A 19,638-nucleotide genomic window follows, 5' to 3' on the forward strand; every position below is an offset into this window, starting at 1 on the left:
CGGATGTCTTATGTAACGGTCGTGTGTATTTGCCAATTTAAAACCATACGAAGCATGGAAATAAAACAGAAAGATGAATAATATTGAAACGTGAGATGTTATTCGCTGATATAGCAATTTTTCATTTTGTAACTTAAACGAAAAATAACAAAGACATTGTCGTAATTTAACCTCTAAATTATTTATCATGCTTTCGAACTGTTGAGTATCCCTTGACTAGTCTAAAGTGGTCACAAGATTCCTGAATGGTGTGTTTATGTTAATCTTTCCACTTGTTGGGTTTAAACGAATGTGACAGTTAAGAACACAGGGAATGCGAACTGACAGTTGTATCTGTCAACATCAAGGTTTTTCGAACGCATAAATGTTCGCTTCCCACAAGAAAAAACCACAAACTGTATGAAACAAATATTGACAAAAACAATATTTTTAAACGCAACACATTGTACAGCAATGTATACGTCTTTTACGCAAGGTAATTAATTGAAATATATTCTGTGTTTTGCAAACCTTTCATCCTTATTTCCTTTAGATAGTTACATACACGTGTATTATCTCTTTCACAATATGTGTTTTAATGTTTGGAAGGGTGCTAAAATAATCTTGTCAAAACTTTGTGCAAAATTTCATTGCTGTATTAAAAAAAAATATGTTTAAATCAAGTTAATTGATTTTTAAGCCACGTATGATTTAGCCAAGGCTCACTAGTGCATACCATCCAACGCTTTTTGATTGAAAATTCCGTGTCGAGGTTTTTAAAGAACTGGGGAGCGTATGGGACAATGTAATGTTATTTAAATTCTCATAGATTTTGATGCAACTAGGCATTTCAAAATTGAAACATAGATAACGCAGAAAGAAGGTTATTGCATTCGTGCAATATGTGGTTGCGTTGAAGTTTAATGAAACATGAAGTAAACAAAAATATTAACAATATGTGAATTAACTACAAATACATAATTGCAAAAGCTAAGCATAGTCCCAGAACTGTGAAATTATCCGATTAACACAGAAAAAAGAACCCCCTAAAGGGGACAAGTTGTGAAATGTACTGCTTAAAAACAGCATTATATACAACGCCTGAATTTCAAATTCAACACAACGTTAAACGAAATAATTTTACAACACCGCCAAAATGAAATTGCTCGAATTCAAAGCTATTACAGTATGTTATAATTTTCACTTTTAAAAATCCTGAAATTGAAGTTATTCTAAATATATATATTACTGTGCTATTAGGATAATGTAGCAGGCTAATGAAATCTAAATTCCTGACATGATTAATAATCTTATCAGTTCACTCAATTTTTTGTCTAATTAACATTTTATGCAAACTATGTTTTCACTATATGAAATATCAACTAAAGCATTATATTATTGTCTTTGATGTTTTTTACAGTGAACGACCCGGAGTTAATAAACCCGTTATAACACGACCGTTATGTATAGTGAGTATTGATGTTACATATACCGTAACGCTACATAATTGGGTCCGATCGAAAAGTGCAGACCCCAATATTATCACAGAATATTTTATCGAAATCAATATGCTACTTGACGCGGGAGTGTCAATTAAATCATCTTACAAGCAATTTCTGATTGTTCGATAATTAGTTCATTTATATTCGACAAAATATTTAAAAATTACCATTGGTCTGAATATTTAATATATACGTGTGTTGCTAACTGGAAAATTACAGTATATACTTATTACTTAAGTTAAACTAGCCCCACACGTTCGATGAATGTGTACAGATCTGTCGTATCCTGCTACACATAATTGCGGAGAACACAGACCTGCCGTATCCTGCTACACGTGATTGCGGAGAACACAGATCTGTCGTATCCTGCTACACATAATTGCGGAGAACACATATCTGTCGTATCCTGCTACACATGATTGCGGAGACCACAGATCTGCCGTATCCTGCTACACATGATTGTGGAGAACACAGATCTGTCGTATCCTGCCACACATGATTGCGGAGAACACAGATCTGCCGTATCCTGCTACACATGATTGCGGAGTACACAGATATGTCGTATCCTGCTACACATGATTGTGGAGAACACAGATCTGCCGTATCCTGCTACACATGAGTGCGGAGAACACAGACCTGCCGTATCCTGCTACACGTGATTGCGGAGAACACAGATCTGTCGTATCCTGCTACACATGAGTGCGGAGAACACAGATCTGACGTATCCTGCTACACATGATTGCGGAGAACACATATCTGCCGTATCCTGCTACACATGATTGCGGAGAAAACAGATCTGCCGTATCCTGCTACACATGATTGCGGAGAACACAGAACTGACGTATCCTGCTACACATAATTGCGGAGAACACATATCTGTCGTATCCTGCTACACATGATTGCGGAGACCACAGATCTGCCGTATCCTGCTACACATGATTGTGGAGAACACAGATCTGTCGTATCCTGCCACACATGATTGCGGAGAACACAGATCTGCCGTATCCTGCTACAGATGATTGCGGAGAACACAGATCTGTCGTATCCTGCTACACATGAGTGCGGAGAACACAGATCTGTCGTATCCTGCTACACATAATTGCGGAGAACACGGATCTGCCGTATCCTGCTACACATGATTGCGGAGTACACAGATATGTCGTATCCTGCTACACATGATTGTGGAGAACACAGATCTGCCGTATCCTGCTACACATGAATGCGGAGAACACAGATCTGTCGTATCCTGCTACACATTAGTGCGGAGAACACAGATCTGCCGTATCCTGCTACAGATGATTGCGGAGAACACAGATCTGTCGTATCCTGCTACACATGATTGCGGAGACCACAGATCTGCCGTATCCTGCTACACATGATTGTGGAGAACACAGATCTGTCGTATCCTGCCACACATGATTGCGGAGAACACAGATCTGCCGTATCCTGCTACAGATGATTGCGGAGAACACAGATCTGTCGTATCCTGCTACACATTAGTGCGGAGAACACAGATCTGCCGTATCCTGCTACACATGATTGCGGAGAACAAATGTTACAACAGGGGACTTCGTTATGTGGTGTTTCCTGTTAGGGGTAATTCGACCGAACTCGTGATCTGTTGTCTACCAATGGAAAAATCATTTTTTCTGCTCTTTCTATATATTTACATTAGATTTTCCTTACAAATCGTTGTATTAATACCACGTAGAACTGCAAACAAAACTAAACTGAAATTTTAAGTTATTATTAATCCGATTTGTCCATCAATGGAAATTTTTAAATATTTAATTATGTTCATCAACTCTTAACAAGTCGATTTTACGATAATAGATTATTCTAGGATTTCATTCCGAGTCAGTCTTTCGTTTTACACATATCCGGGCTATGGATAGGTGAGGCGTTATAACAAACTGATGCACAAGAATGTGAAACTTAGGACACTTATATTGTGTAGGAAGTCTTATCAGACGGACAATGTTCTTTAATTTTATACAAAAATCTTATCGGCGTCATTTTGTTGGATGTTGATCTATACCTTTAAAACCTTTAGTGATACTCCAAACAATGCCCTAAGGCTCGGATCCTTCAAACATAACTGCCCCTTTTCTACCCTTTCTACCCCTTTTCTACCCCTATTAGTCCCCACTGACTTAAAGAATTGAACTCTTTAGCTCATGTGTTTAATTGTTAGACCCTGTTTGACCTGTTTGTGTTCATGGGACACTAAAATGAAGATTTTGTAATTCATACACACATATATATATATAAACTGTTTGTTTTTATTAAATGAAATTCCGTTTCTCATTTAATTTTAAAAAAATGATTACACGTTTTCAGGTTGATTTTAATTTCTTTTTCTGAATGTATGAACCAGACCAACGCTAGGTCTACTCCTGACGTAGGCGAGGCAAACAGTGTTCTATAAACACAATAATGATAAGCGGAATTCCTTTGCCCTTTCCGTTTTTATTATTGTAATCCTTTATGTTCCGTATCCCCGATACGGCCTCGTTTCCGTCAACTAGAGTGCTGCTCCAATACCAAGCATTAGAATCGGCCAGTAAATTAAAGAGTCTATCTTCGTAAGAATGCTCGTTCCTGCGCAGAAATTGTCCATGGATAAACTTCTGTCATTGAGGCAAAGATTTACTGTTACAAACACGTTAACTCACACAAGGTTATTGTTGAAATTTTCTAATACAGGTTATTTATAAGGTATAAATGCACGGCAACGCGAGAGGCCTTTGGCAAGGTAACGATAAAACTGAACGCTTGCTATAGGAAGGTCGGAACTGTTGACGGTACGTTACATGATTTACCTATTCAAGCCTTGTTTAGAATTTTATCTTCTGACTTGTTTGCTTTGTGTACCTATCTCCCCTTATTGACCCTTAGTGTTCAGTCTCAAGGGGAAACTATCAATACGACCCTTAAGGACTTAAGTCACCTCTGAACCGATTCATTGGATAATCTAGTGTGATATTCAAATATGACGATAAGACGAGATGTTAGACGAGATTTGAGTAGTTTCCGGTCATAATTAGGTTGTCTGGTTCGCGGAGTTGCTTAAGGTCATAGATACTCGCCATTATCTGTGAATAATCAATTGGACAGTGTTTCAACATTAAGTGTACGCTGTATTGTTGTTTTATTGTGTTCAAGGACAGAATAAAATCCAGGATTAAATGACCCGGGGCAATTATAGAGTCTCCATATCGAATTTGAACAATAAGGAATGTTTATTTCATAAGATATTACCGAATTCCATAGAATTGCATGTCGACAAATATAAAGGCGTCATCTGAAAGCATTTCCGAAACAACTAGTCAAACAGAACCGTCGATCTCGTTCTATCAAATAAAAACAAATATTTATAAATTTCTCGTAAAGTTGTTTTTGTTTCAAATTGAATCTAAAAATATTCTGATCGGACCCTTCACAAATGCGTCAGTTATTTTTAATTAGTTGCCCCAACTTGTCCAAGCTATGCACACTGGGTTTCGATTTATGTTCTTCGCAGAGTTACCCACAAATACCCACAAACTAAGGTCATATGTTTCTGCTATCAAATCCGATACCAATACCACTACATACACCACCCAAACAGTTGTATACAGGTGTTAAATCCCCCCAAATCATGCCCATCAACCCAGGTGAACGACTTGCAATAGACACTTCGGACTTGGTGCCAAATCTTACTCCGATTTTTAACATCTTACACTTTTCACACTGTGCAAAAGTGCACGCATACTACGACAGTGTGTGTGTTGCCAGGATTGTGGGAGCTGTTTTCGATCTTATCCGGTAATTATTTATTTATGGACTTCTGAAGGAAACCTTTTCCTTAGAGCGGTAACAAACATAATCGGACATTGCTGGCACTATCTGGTAACATTTATATTATATCTGAAGCAATTATAATTAACGTTTTAACATAGACTATTACGATAAATCAATAAAAGAGAAAACCTCGTTCTCACTGCAGTAGTTATCAATATAGCTTTAACCCTAAGTCATGCGCAAAACCTTCATTAATGAAAAAACAACTTCAAGCCCTGCTATTAAATTGAACAGGTTTTTGTCACGTAGCGTTTGTGCCACGTTCGTTTGTGTATCGCCGTCCCAAAATAAATACATGCATGTTTTGTAATTACGTTTGAGTCATAAATATAATTTAAAAGAGCTGTGGGATTTAGACTTTTTTCAGGCTTATAATTCCAATTTAGTGAAAGTGATGTCGATCCTGTGTCTACGCGTCACAGATTACAATCATTCGATAGAGGCTACACTTACAATTTAACACATCCAGATATATATTATATATCTGTGATAGTAATAATATCGATATTGAATATGGTACTTGGTATATAAGCGTTTCGCTATCTGCTTTTCTCGACATTGCTGCATCAGACCAAGCCTGCTATATGTAACTTTACGGGTTACCTTCACGTTATTTTGGGAAAACATGGCATAAGATGTACTTAGATAGACAAACATTGTTTACATTAATATGACGTTCGGAACGAGTTCGTCTTTAACCATTTCATTTCAAGATAAGAATTTATGCTCAATTTCGTCATTTTGCTTATAAACACATTTGAAGTCGCTCCTTTAAAATTTCTTTGCAGTTTTACAATGGATACAGAATATTATTTTTAATGGTTAGATTCAATAAAAATGGATCTGCTTTACAAACGCGGACGGATAAGCCGAATAGCATTGTCCTGTCCTTTTGGGCGAGTTTTTAATAATTCGTAAATCATTACACTTGTGTTAAACGTGCATATCGAGACAGAAGAACGACGTTCACACCAGTCGAACACTGAATGCACCTTGCAATATAACAGTGCCACTGTGGAGAAATGGCGCTCTGGCTGTGGTGTAGCCGACTCATTCCCGCTTTCACCAATATGCAGAGGATCTGCTATCGTCGTTAGGGTTTACTGTAAGTTATAGTCAACGTTAATGAAGCGACACAAAGTTATTTTCATATTGCTTCTCTTCAAAGATTTTTGCCCACTGCTTTTGGTTCACTGGTAATTTGATTTAAAACTCACGCTTTCCAGACCAGGTTGGTCGGTTGACATTGGAAATATGAATGTGAACGCCTGCATTTGTTGCTCCAGTTGTCCCACTGAGAAACAACACACAGTTTCCTGCAGACAGCGCGCTAGACCACGAAATGGAAAGATGGCGTGTCGCGAGTAATTCTACGCCGTCGAGTAATTGATTTCAATTTTAACTCATCATTGCGATTCATTAATGATGTGCTTCATCAAAATCCAATTAAAGTATTCAAATGTTTTGTTAGCGAAATTGTATTGGTCACGTTTATAAGATTCGTTCAAACTAACCAATGACAATGAAGGTTAAGCAGGAGGGTAGAAAATAGGTGGTCTTATCTTTGTCATCACTCACCATCACATATCAGTACAATGTAACCGTTAAGCACAAAGGCTGACTTTGATGTTGTATGTGTAATATGTAGCCAAAAGAAGCTATCTACTGTATAAAGAAGCCTTATGTAAACGGTACTTCTGTTTTGAATTTTAATTCTGTTTAATACACAGACACTGGAGCCTGAATGTTTATATTGTATATCGACTTGAAACAGTTTTATCATCCCATCAACACAATAATGTCATCTTCAGTCACAGGAAAGAAAACCGGTAAACCGGAAGTGTGTCACCAATCAAACAGAATTAGAAGCATTCTATAAAAAGAGTCAGAAAAGTATTTACAAAAGATAGATGTAGAATTGGCGCAAGAGCTCAGTTTTGGTTTCTGAACACCGGAGATCACGAAATATTTTGCAGGGATCCCGAATTAATTGCCTCATAAAGACGTGTAATCGATTGCAGACAGCCCACATCTTTTATCAAAAGGTACAACAGACAGCCTTAATGCTCTAGGATTATTCTAGTAGTTCGACCATCACCTGCACGTTCAGAGGCAAAGAATTGACCTGCTAATTCCCATTGTATAGTGGTATGAGGCGACTTATGTGGGTCGTAATGTTCAGAGGAAAATAATTGACCTGTTAATTCCAACTGTATAGTGATATGAGGCGACTAATGTGGGGTCCCTCCGAGTCCGATTTCCCTGTCCGTATCATCTCGCTGGGTTTGATACCGAAACTTTCCCTTAGGCATCATAATGCTGCATTCAGATGTGTTTTATTTGATATCTTGATATGCCAACTTAAAAAGTAATAAAGGCAACCCAGAAAAATGACCTACATTCTGTGGAGACATTAACGAAGTGTTAACGTCTATAAAAAGGCCAATAAAACCCGTGTTATTTTGAAGGGAATCTTCCTGCCTTGATTAAATGCAACATCTATATTGATATCATAAAAAAGTCACTTAACTTGACAAAAATGTCTTTTTCTCCTTCTCCGGGGACACACCATTAAAATAGCTCTATAAAACTGACAGATTCTCAAGGTAACGCTGACTGCCACACACGGGTAGGGGTGTTGAATGAAAAACACATCCTGCGTCATTTAACTTTTTATATAACCTAAGCATATCCAATATATATCCGTCCCATGTTGGCCCCAGTTTCAGAATGAACGTTCTGTAATTTAAGGACATTCCAAAACATCAATTAAGGAAAACATTTCTAAATTTAATGAGCAAAAACTTAATTGGGTATCTTCTATCAATTTCAGAAATGCTTTCCAGTGAAACTGCACAGGCTTAACATTCATAAGTTAAGGGACGATTGTTAAACTTAGGCATGACCTACAGAGGTAACGAATATGTCAGAGGGTACTCTGGAGACACTGCTGTCTTGTATCCGGTCTAAGAGATGGTAAGACCAGAGTAAACCCGAATGGCACATAATCTGGTATTTACCCTGATGGTAAGGCAAAAGTATACCCGAATTATACATGCTTACATACAATCTCGTTCCTTGGCTATTGTAAGTTGAACTATCAAAACTCCGTATGAAACATACTTTGTCTGACCAGATTGTAAGACTATATAAAACCCGTATGGCAAACAATATCCTTTCTGGTAAAATATTCAGACCAAAGGGGTATTGGGTTATTGGCATTGGACTGGTAATACAGTCAGAGGATACACGAACTACGCTTGCTCCAATAATAAGTCTAGATGATATCCGGGTAGAATATCAAGTCTTTGTTTTGTCTAATTGTAAAGGTAGAATACCTGTATGACAGCATCAAGCATGCCTGGTATTAAGAACTGATATCACAGATTACTATCAAGTGCAAAATGTTAAAAGGAACATCGAGATCTTGTATTATCAATGATTATCAATGATAATACAAGCGTTGCAGACAGAAGCCTCTTCTGACTCCGTTATCATCAACAAACTCTTTTGAACACGATATCATGATTGACCGGAAATAAAACAAAACTCACCTGTATGACACGATTATAATCTAATCAGGTCATACATCCTTACGTCACAAAGCTTGACCTCCACGAAAAGGTTAAGTATATGAGAGTGTCACATCCGGCTACGTAATGTAATTGTATCTATGAGAAGAAGCTTATATCCATCAAGATAAAATTCGCCCTCGCCATTGACTTTAATTAAACAAAATGAATTGCAAAACTGAAACAAGCGGATCGGGAACAAGTTATAACAAATTATAAAGGCACTCCAAACAACAAAATTAAATAAATTGTCAAAATGCTAAATATTGGTTACAATAAATGTCATTTTACATCAGTTTTTAAGAATATAACAAAAACTCCAAATCATTTAAAAAGCACAAAAACAAAAATGTTTTCTCATATTATTTTGCAACACATCGGCTTTACTTTTGCGATTAATGTTTCGATTTTGAAATTACACTGCCCTAATTTTGACAGAACATATTAATGTAAAATAGACATATTACAAATTTGTTAGGATTTCGTGTATTAAAAGCTGGTATTCCAGGTCGTGTACATCAACGAACTTTTATCAAATTATTATTATATTTCTATATCGAGACATCCACTGATCAGCATGAAGTCATTATTTTCTACACCGAGACATCCCTTGACAAACAGGAAGTCGATATTTACTTCGTCGAGACATCCCCTGATAAACAGGAAGTCGGCCGTCACCATACATGTTCTTTAACATAACTTCTAAATCAGGAAGTTTTGAAAAAGAAGCAGATCAAATCACGATGCTGATATTTTATTGTCTCTATTATGACATACGGCAACCAAAGTCATATATACTCAAAAAAGAACATGTTTCAAAATAAACCAAAATCAAAGGGAGAACATTAATTAGCAGCACCAAAATCCAAGGAGAGCAACATCAACCTGAATAAATATGGGATATTTTATCATTACTTTAGTAACACATAACATCTTGAACATCCCAATGCAAAACCAAACGAAGAGCAGCATGAACCAGCATAAAGTATGATATCTGAAACAAACTATACTATATTGTGTGTAGCATCTGTTGTAACGTTATTTTACTATCGTATTATATTAAATCGTATAAATGATGTAACAGTTGCGGTCTGATATATTTTTATTTCAAACAATCCCTATCGAGTTTGTAAGAAAGTCCTCCATCAGATTTGCTGGTTCACTGCCCAGACTAGATGTCGCACTCAGCTGTCGTGTAGCCCTTGCCTAGAGTACACTCGCCAACAAAGATCGTGTAATTCCTGTGTTAGTGCTGGAAACAAGCGAGCAGTGCACCATACGCTTCTTTCATCCCAAATGTGCTGAAAGATTGCATCACATTGGTTAGCCTCGCTTTGATAATTGGCACAGCAAAAACACGTAAAGAACGTGTAATTGCGTGTACGTAAACAGGTATAGATTCACTGGTTAGGTTGGGGACATACGGGACGACTGCAGACATAGGCTGTACCATCCATGCTTCATAGACCTTGACAGGTTTTAACACATATCGTCAAACGCACGTGGGACTCGGCAGGGGTGAACACTACATTCTGATGTTGAAAGGGTTGAAAGATTCTTGCACGAGCAACGAGTGAAAACCTTATTTACAGAATGTGATGTCTTCGGAAGGGAAGCAGTACTAAAAGTGATTAAAAAATACTTAAATCATCGTTATATTTCCATCATCCGTCTAGCTGAATTATTGCGTTTTAAATAAGATTGGCAATATAACGAAGGGAAAATCAGGGGAAGGAGAATGCTGTATCGTGTTAGCAGCATTTCATACCCCCTCTGCGTTAAAATAGTCGTAATGATAAGGTGTGTCTGGGTCAATAAAAATGCATTTCTATTCAAATCAAACGTCCGTCGACGGGACTGGAGTATTCCGTTCGCCAGTGTTTCTCTGTCCCGAACACTCACCGTATTGAGATCTACCGTAAATGTTCGATTTAAAATGTCATTAACTAGCCCTTCGCGTGGTGACTGAATAGACTTCAGATCATACATTAGCGGATATTTATCGGACAGGAGGCTGGTTGAACTCTCAACATGGCGTCTGACAGTGTCACTAAATGTGCCACAAGTATTTCAATCTGTTGTAATGAAGTTGGTTCGGGAGGCAGCCAGCCCGTCCTACAGACATGATGTCAGCTGAATTTCAATTAAACCGAGTGTCTATTAACTGTTATTACTCGTGAGCTGCAGAGTGAACATTGGAAAATCATCAAAGACTGCATGTCTTCCACACGACTCGTGCCTCCATAGCAACTCAACAAACGCAAAATTCCGAGTGCGCTAGACCGGAAGTAGTTGTTGTCACGTGTCATTACTTCGATCACTGCAGTTTCGTGGTCGTTTCCCACAATTAACTGAAATTGTCACTTATTATTCTAGTGTCTTTAACCTGGATTTCATGAAATATTCATGGGTGAAAACCCCGAATTTCTGAACGGTTTATTGATAGTGACATGCGTAGCAGCCGTAATTTGTCAAAATGTGTATTATTCATTAATCATTATAATGAGCTACACTCAAAGTGTTGAAAACTCTTATCTCCGGCGTACCGTCCCGTGTAAGACTCATATAAGCGTTTAACGTCCCGTGACGCGACAAATGTAACTAAACGCTCATTATGAAAATTTGTTTTTTTCTCGATAAACCTGCACAATGGCCATGGATGACTGACAGAGCAGAACATATGACTACCGTCGTCCTTCTCTGTGGCAAATATATGTAGTGTTTATACATCACAGGTGGCTGGCGGGTTCGATTGAGTCATATAGAGTGTGCCCAAGTGCCTCAAAACGACGTGTTTACCGCGCGAGCTCGCGCCGTTTGCTACCGCACCTATCTTACGACAGGGCTTGATGCCTGAGTTTTAGATACAATGATATTTATTTAATATGGTGATCTTTTAAAAGCGTATATATACCCCTAAATAACATTCTCTTCACTTAACAGACAAGAGTAAAAGGACCGGTCTCAAGGTGCGAAGTTGTGAATGAGAAGCGCTTAGAGTCCCAGCTATATGTGTTCACTGTATCGTACGGAAAACCTTTAAACACGAGCCTATCTAATCTATAGTCGCCAACAAATTGCTCAAACAACCTTACACCGTGATCGCCGAGTACCGACTTCTCAAAGCTCCGTCAGATAGCAACTTAATACACTATGACGAAACGAGGGCAGTCTTACGCTGTGATCTGAATATATTTCATGTCTGTCTTGTTTTGAAAAATACATTTCTGCATTTGAACATAAAAGAAGTACACATGTCCTTGTCAGTTTCCTCAAAGGTAGACAGGTAATATAAATCAGACCTGCTGGTTTCATTGAATACAAACGGACCCCCACTACAAGACATATACGACTTGGTCATAACATTATAGCGCGCGCGCTGGGCCGGGTACAGGGTACCAACAAAACGACATAGGAGAGATATAGCTTCTGCAATATACAATCTCGCGTATTTATAGCCACATTGCCCTCCATTTCAACACCGTGTCGGCTTAATTAAGACCGCCGCTATTACATGAACATGTACTTTTATAGGGAAATAATAGTATGTAAGTCATAAATCTATCGTCCCTTGGTTTGTGGTCTGAACACATTTGGCATTAGACCTAGTAATAATATTCAAATTTCTTTAAAATAATTAAAAACTACGAAAACTATTAACCGCGGTTTGTGTGATGTTCTATAAGTATATTTCCTGTTATTTGTATTTAAAATACCTAAATGAAAAAGTCTTAAACCTCCTTGTGACGGTCTGATAGAAGGAGAACTTGTTGTAGTTAAGCCGTTTATTTTTTACAAATGTTCATTTAGTACGATAGTTGTGCAAATGTGTTTCAAATTTTGGGCAAAAATGAGCCTAAATGGATGAAAACATTATACAGTCATCACCCTATGGCGTACACCCGTACTCGCTACAATCTTAGCAATTCACATCTCCCTTGGTTTATTTCAATTTTTATAATTTTCTTATTAAAAATAACTTTTCTAGATTATGTTAATGGCCAAAAGATTTTCTCTGGCATCAAAGACAGTGGTATCTTTATTGGTGAAAGTGAAACGTTACAGGTGCACACGATACAAAAACAAAGCCAAATTACATCATTCTCCATCCTGCTTGAGAAAAGATCAACGAGAAAGAGAATTAATGAGAAATGGGTTTATAGCCAGACATGAATAATTTAAAAATGGCGACCAGTTCATATTTTTTAGAGAAAAGGGGAGCTTTTTGTAGCTAATACAACATTCTATGTTCGAAAATTGCCCGGGGAATTTCCCTGCAGTAATACACGCATTTAAAATAGTCTTTTGTCAAATAATTATGTAAGGGACACTCGGTTATTTTTATTATAAAATTCAATCCAATTGATGTCTTACTGTATAAAGCCAACCTTCCAGATACTTGACGTTTTACTGGGAAGTGGAAATACGTGAAATAAAAACGCCAACTTCAACAAATGCAACAAAAATAACTTATTTGAAAAATACAAAATGTTTTTTTCTCCTTTCTAGCGTATAATTGTTTCCACTTGTTTTACTAAGTTTCGTTTTATACCTGATGTTTTTTCTCGACAGTTTTATAATAATATTAATTGAAGTCAAGATAAAAAAATAATCAGATTCCTTATTCCTTGTGTTTTACAACACATCGGGGAGAAGACATTACATAAACAATATTTACAAAAGTAGAGCATTACACAACCAAATAGAGCACCTACCTTTCTTAAGAACTGGTCCAAATACACTGTAGTTTTGGGACGTGGTACAATTCCAACGTTCGAACTTAAATTGCTTCTGGCACTCGGTAATGGCCGCCTTGGCGCCCCGACTCACACACAGAATAGATTCCGGGTTTCTAAGACATTCCTGTTGTTGTAAATCCACGAGCCCCGGGACGGAACTACACGTGCCGCGGTCCTGGGGGACAGCGGCCAGTGACGCCACACCCAAGTGCCTGTGGGGGAACAAACAGCAACATTATTACGTCACAACATCCACAGGTCCGAGACACAACAAATTGAATGTCAGCAGTTTGTTATTTTAAGAATAAATCAAAATATTTAAACTTGTCGTGTGTGTGTGTTGTGTGTGTGTGTGAATATAAATAAATAAAACCGGTTTGCATTTTAAAAGGATCTGAAACGTGTTCTTTGTTTATTTAGAAATTCTGAGAAATGTTACATTGTTGTTTTTATTATTACTCATTTATTCACGTTTAATTTCGAATGTCAAAACAATATATTTTGAAAAAATATCTTTTAATGTTCCTAAATTATTTACACTTTCATGATCGATACTTATCTATAACTTAAACAATCAAATTAATTTATACATGTACAAAATCAATTTTGAAATAGCAGACTATATATATGAATCTAGTAAAACATAAATCAGGCTATTAGCTGGGCGTATGCACTAAGTGCAGTTAGTCTTATCTTGGCCAGAAAATAGATATAATAGAACAGATATTATCATGATAATTCAGGGTGATAAGGTGGAGTCTTGAAATGTGTCAAGTGGTAGATCGGGCAGTGATATTACCGTTAGTGTTATCGTATAATAGTATCACTAATCATATGTAAATATATTCAGATTGTATATCACATCGTTATGTAAATAAATACTGATTGTCTATCTCTTGAAACCGATTTCTTATCTTAGAGAACATCCGATATAAACATACAAACTGAATTACTATCATTTTAAAAACATCATTCAGTGTTTGTACGGAAGGCAAACATACTGGCCTATAGCCCCAAAACAATATCATTATTTCATTAATTGAATATTTCGATATTTCATTTATTTCTAATTATGTCACTCAATAATGTTGTCATCTTATATTTGACAACTCAATTGTCGATCGGAAAATTGAACAGTCACAGGTATGGTTATTATAATGACACCATACCGAAAGGGTGCACGTGCTTTTAGCGAGACCACACGTGTAAGTATGAAGGTTCCGACTAGCGACTGCATGCCGAATTACTTATTATTCTAAATTATTAAATATGAAATCTTCCAGGAGAACAAAGAATGGGGAGGCTTCGTCTTATTTTCTCTGTCCTTTCATGTCTAAGTTAATTAATTAACAGCACACGGAACGAACAAGTACTTTGTAATGGGAAGGCTAGCCGAAGCGTTTGTCATAGAAAACCTAAAACAATGAAAAAATATGTGTATTTTCTAGATAAAATGACGGAAGGGCGACGAGACGGAATTTGATTAAACCTGGAATTTTTGTGTGAAAATATACGATTATCTAAAACTATTAAACTATGTTATTTTTATTCTGTTCATATAAAGAATAAAATAAAACCTATATATACCTATAAAGAATTAGCCAAATATTACCTAACATAAAAAAAGGATTAAAAAGAAAATGTATTTTTTTCATCATTTAATCACCAGAAAAACTACTAGTGGCTGGAATGATTTCAGTAACATAGTTTTGATGGTATTTTCACAAAACATTCCTGAAATGTTATATATAGTTGGAGTGTATACGTTATAAGGCTGGTTCTGTGTGGTAAAATTTAACGGCTATCTTCCTCGCTCTGATAATAGGCAAGCGCCACATTAAAAGATTAACATTTAAACACACGTCTGTCCGACAATATTTGTGCACCAAAAGAAAAGTTGTCGATGGTGGCGCAACGCCAAAAAATGCGCAATTGTATCATGTTTTTTTTCTCCCGATAGCAAACGCTTAACACCAATGTACATATACTTCTTGAATGTTTTCCACACACGGTAAATTAAGATCATTCCGGTGATACTTTTGAAGCTGAGAGATAAGGGATATGTAATAGATCTGATAATTTTACTGTGAGGGAAAAACTATTTAGAAAATGCAACATAATGTCGCTGCTCGCACGTTAATATTAAAACTAGGGTTAAATATGTTCTATAATGTACATTAAATTAATTATATAAATAAGAATTAAAATATGTGTGATTTTGATAAAGCTGCCCCTTATAATGACTTACATCCAGCTGTCGAGAGAAAGCGAGGGAGTCCATGTTAGTACAAGTACTCCAACTGACGTTATCCAACCTTGGAAACTCCACCGAATCCTCATTTTCACTTAAAGTACAGGTAGGTCCACCATAGCGATCGAATGTATTCCGTACACGATGAAAACAGACACATTTGGGCCAGTTAAAATCTCGTGGTGGGGACCCGTCACATTTCAACACAATCTATATGATAACCCAGTGGAAACTCATTCACTCCTTCACATCGGCGGTCTCGATACGCTATTGGCTTCGGTGGAAACAGGTACGATTGTAAGGAGGGATTTGATTGGTTAACAGAAAAACCGCATGTGACTTTAAACGTTATATTGATACGTATCTCTGCAGTGAGCGCTGTCAAATCGTTACGTTTTAACTGTCTGATGTATGTATATAGCGTACTACTACAACTACCGTACGTTTTTTGTTTTCGTTCCTTAGCGCTAGCTACTCGCTCGAGGAACTTATCACCTGTAGGTCGAGCTAGACATATTTAATCATCAGTGTTTTGTCAATAATATCAATTTGACAAGAACAGGGCAGTAGGTATAAAAGTTTGCAAGAATAGTTAACAGTCTAAAGCACGTGTACAAAAGTTAATGATCTTATTATTATGTATGAATGGAAAAGAGAACTCGTATAGGAATGTTATGTTTACTCATAGTGTTTAAATATACGCGATCGGTGTGACAATGCATACGGAACGGTAACAATCGCCCTCCGTAAGATGTCTTACACGCTGAGGGTGTCATTTTTGGTTGGGGGGTCGTGAACAAATATGAGAGAGAATTGATCAAACATTTTAAATTGATTAGGAAAACATTGGATTGTTTAAAGCAACCCGCGGTGTCGAATTGTCACAAAGGTCACTCAGAAGACGCGGAACAATCGTATCGAGTTTTGTCGTATTAAAAGGGCAGTAAACTATTGTTAGCAGCACGACCGAAACCCATTGATACCCTAGACTTAGGGTATATGGTTAAACACACTTAATCAATTAAATTCTCCTAAGTGTTGAACTTTTATTTGTATACCTACATCTGACAAAAGAATCGTATAAAGGAACTTATCTTTAAATTATTTATGAACATCTAGAAAAAATGAAAGACTTCATTCATTTTAAACATTTGATTTATTAATAAATCGTTTTTAATTATGTTTTCGTATCACAAGAAATGGTACTTATTAAGTAATCAAACGAAAATAAATCAATTGAAATAACTTCTCCTTCGCTAAACATAAGGAATGTTTAATACGATGTGAAAATCGAGTGATGCAGTGGATAACGCACTCTTCTTTCACCAAGGCGGCCGGGGTTCGATTCCCCGATCTGACGTGAAAAGGTATGGTTCACCAGCCCGACCACATGGGTTTTCTCCAGGTACTCCGGTTTTCCTCCCCCATTGAAACCCCCAGTGCGCTAACATCCGGGCAAACACAAGTGATTAATGTATAAGATGTATTAACTTGTTTCATAATTGTTGTTAAATACATACGTTTATTTTTTATATGTAGAAATCACAAATTGGAACAAAAAAGGCGTAAGCTATATATATAGATAACCCATAAAGATAAATTATATAGATATAAACTAGGTCTACATCGAAATGATAATCAAAATACAGATCTTAGTCCATATCTGGGATGCCCTAAATATTTATAAATAATGCGTTGCATAGTTCAGGTATATAATGATCGTATTTACAACAAAACTGCTGTCGCATAGAACAATTAAATCATAAGTTTACATGTAATTAATCGATCGATCACATATGATATTTTCTGAATATTTTTTTTATTACTAGACGATTCATATTTAGTGTCAACGTCTTTCAAACATCAACAGAGAGACACTTGTCTAATTAATGACAAATTTTAATCAATAACAATAAATGTTCTAATACGGTATTAAGCCGTATCACGGTAATGCCAGTTTTTAACATATGTTTTAAGTATGGGCAGTGTCAGTTTCCAGGTAATAAAATACAGTAAAGCGGTACCTATTCGTTAAACTAATGACATGTTTTTTTTTATTAAATAATTCATTCGTTGAACTGTCAATCGATCAATCAGTTTCTACAATTGATCGATGACAACAAAAACCGCAATCCATGAAAATTGAAAAATGCGATTTTTAGGCGAAGTTTAACTTATATGCCACACCGATCGACATTGTAAACGTTAAAAAATAGTTATTTATTATTTTCGAAAATACCAAACGGTACGAAGAGACTTTTAATGATTTTCTAATAGGCTATTGTCTGACAGATTGGGTGACGTGACAAAAGTATGACTTCAGAAAAAAAATGAACATTTATCAATAATAATATTTCTTTTAAAATTACCGGGTATCTAATTAGATGAATTGTATACAATGATGCATGGCGCGTATACAATTCGAAATTTCGGTTTCTGTATAAAACAAAAGTCTATTGGCCTGTGTTTTATAAGGAAACATTAGTCCGAACATTTTAGTTTCTGAACACAGTAAAAACCTTATTAGTCCGGATTTTGGATTATGTATATTAAAGTTTCTGTACAATAAGGAGCCTCGTTTGTCCGCACGCTTCAGATTCCGAACATAATGAAACTTCACTAAATCCAACATTAAAATGTCTGAATAAGAATCAGCTTAGTTCGATCATTTTAATTGCTGTATAAAGTGATAAATGGTACTCCGGGTACTTGTTACTCTTAATGCAGTGACCTTTCATTAGTGAGGACACGTTTATTGTGTATACAACGGAACCTTGCTAGTCCGGACACTGTATACAATGAAAAGTAACGTGACAAGATACATTGATCATTCTGGATAATCAGACGTCTGGGTGAAACATTAATATACTCTAGTATGACGGTCACAAGTTCAGGAAGTTGCGAGATATCGCACGCACTCTGAAGTCTATAACTGCCAGACATAACCTGTAGTATCGCTTTGTCACGTTTTCACCGTCACTCGTCAATAACATCAATCCGACGTGAGTCCAACAGTGATGGACACCGCCATGTTAGATGTCGTTAACGCCGTTATTTCAAATGAAGCGTTGTAACTTCATAAGGCTAAGTGAATATGGTTATCTGTTGCACAGAGTAAATTACTTCATAGATTTATGGAAACTTACCGAACATGGTAAACCACAGCACTAATACAGTAACCTTCTACACACGGTAAATAACTGTAGTAACACGAGCCCCGCCCAGGCCAATGGGGTTTGGACAGAAACCCGAGTTTTACGATTTGATACCCAATTCCACTAAAGATGATTCTTACTGTGTGTCCTGCTCGAAGTGTCATAACTTCGGTAAATTTCACCTCAATTGTTTTTGAATTTTGTTTCCATTTTTTTACCTCTCGTCTCAACTCGCCAATTTTCTTGATAGTACGGTTACGCCATTATACCTTTCCTCTTAAAGGACCATAGGCTTACTTCCTTTTCTGGGGAGGTGAGAAGGGCAGTAGTCTAGGTCTTCATTGCTTTCTGTGGAACACTACTTAGGGATGACGGGACAGGGATTTATTTGTGAAGGGTAGGGGCTGGGATAATCTTTTGATGATCCACCCACATTTAGTCGATATATACAAAGTTTACTAAAAGACTAATAGTTTACATTTTCCTTTATTTATTTCTCAACATATTCAACGTGACTTCAGGCTCGTTTGTTTAACTGGGAAATAAAAACACAAATAAAAACGATCACCCCAAAATAACAACAGATCCCACTTGGAT

The 19,638-nt window shown here is 36.7% G+C and overlaps 1 protein-coding gene across 1 annotated transcript in view; it reads right to left on the reverse strand.

Annotated features, from left to right (window-relative positions):
• LOC110443365 (protein Wnt-16-like) overlaps nucleotides 1-16,155 on the reverse strand; it is a 55,897-nt gene extending 39,742 nt beyond the window's left edge. The window contains exons 1-2 of the mRNA XM_021487546.1: nucleotides 15,884-16,155; nucleotides 13,612-13,847 (exon numbers count right to left, since the gene is read on the reverse strand). Of these exons, the coding sequence (XP_021343221.1) occupies nucleotides 13,612-13,847; nucleotides 15,884-15,975 (328 nt within the window). The 5' untranslated portion in view covers nucleotides 15,976-16,155. The remainder of the gene's footprint in view (nucleotides 1-13,611; nucleotides 13,848-15,883) is intronic.
• Between the last annotated feature and the right edge of the window lie 3,483 nt (nucleotides 16,156-19,638).

This window comes from Mizuhopecten yessoensis, unplaced genomic scaffold, assembly GCF_002113885.1.
Source record: "Mizuhopecten yessoensis strain PY_sf001 unplaced genomic scaffold, ASM211388v2 scaffold716341, whole genome shotgun sequence".
Classification (NCBI taxonomy): Eukaryota; Metazoa; Mollusca; class Bivalvia; order Pectinida; family Pectinidae; genus Mizuhopecten; species Mizuhopecten yessoensis.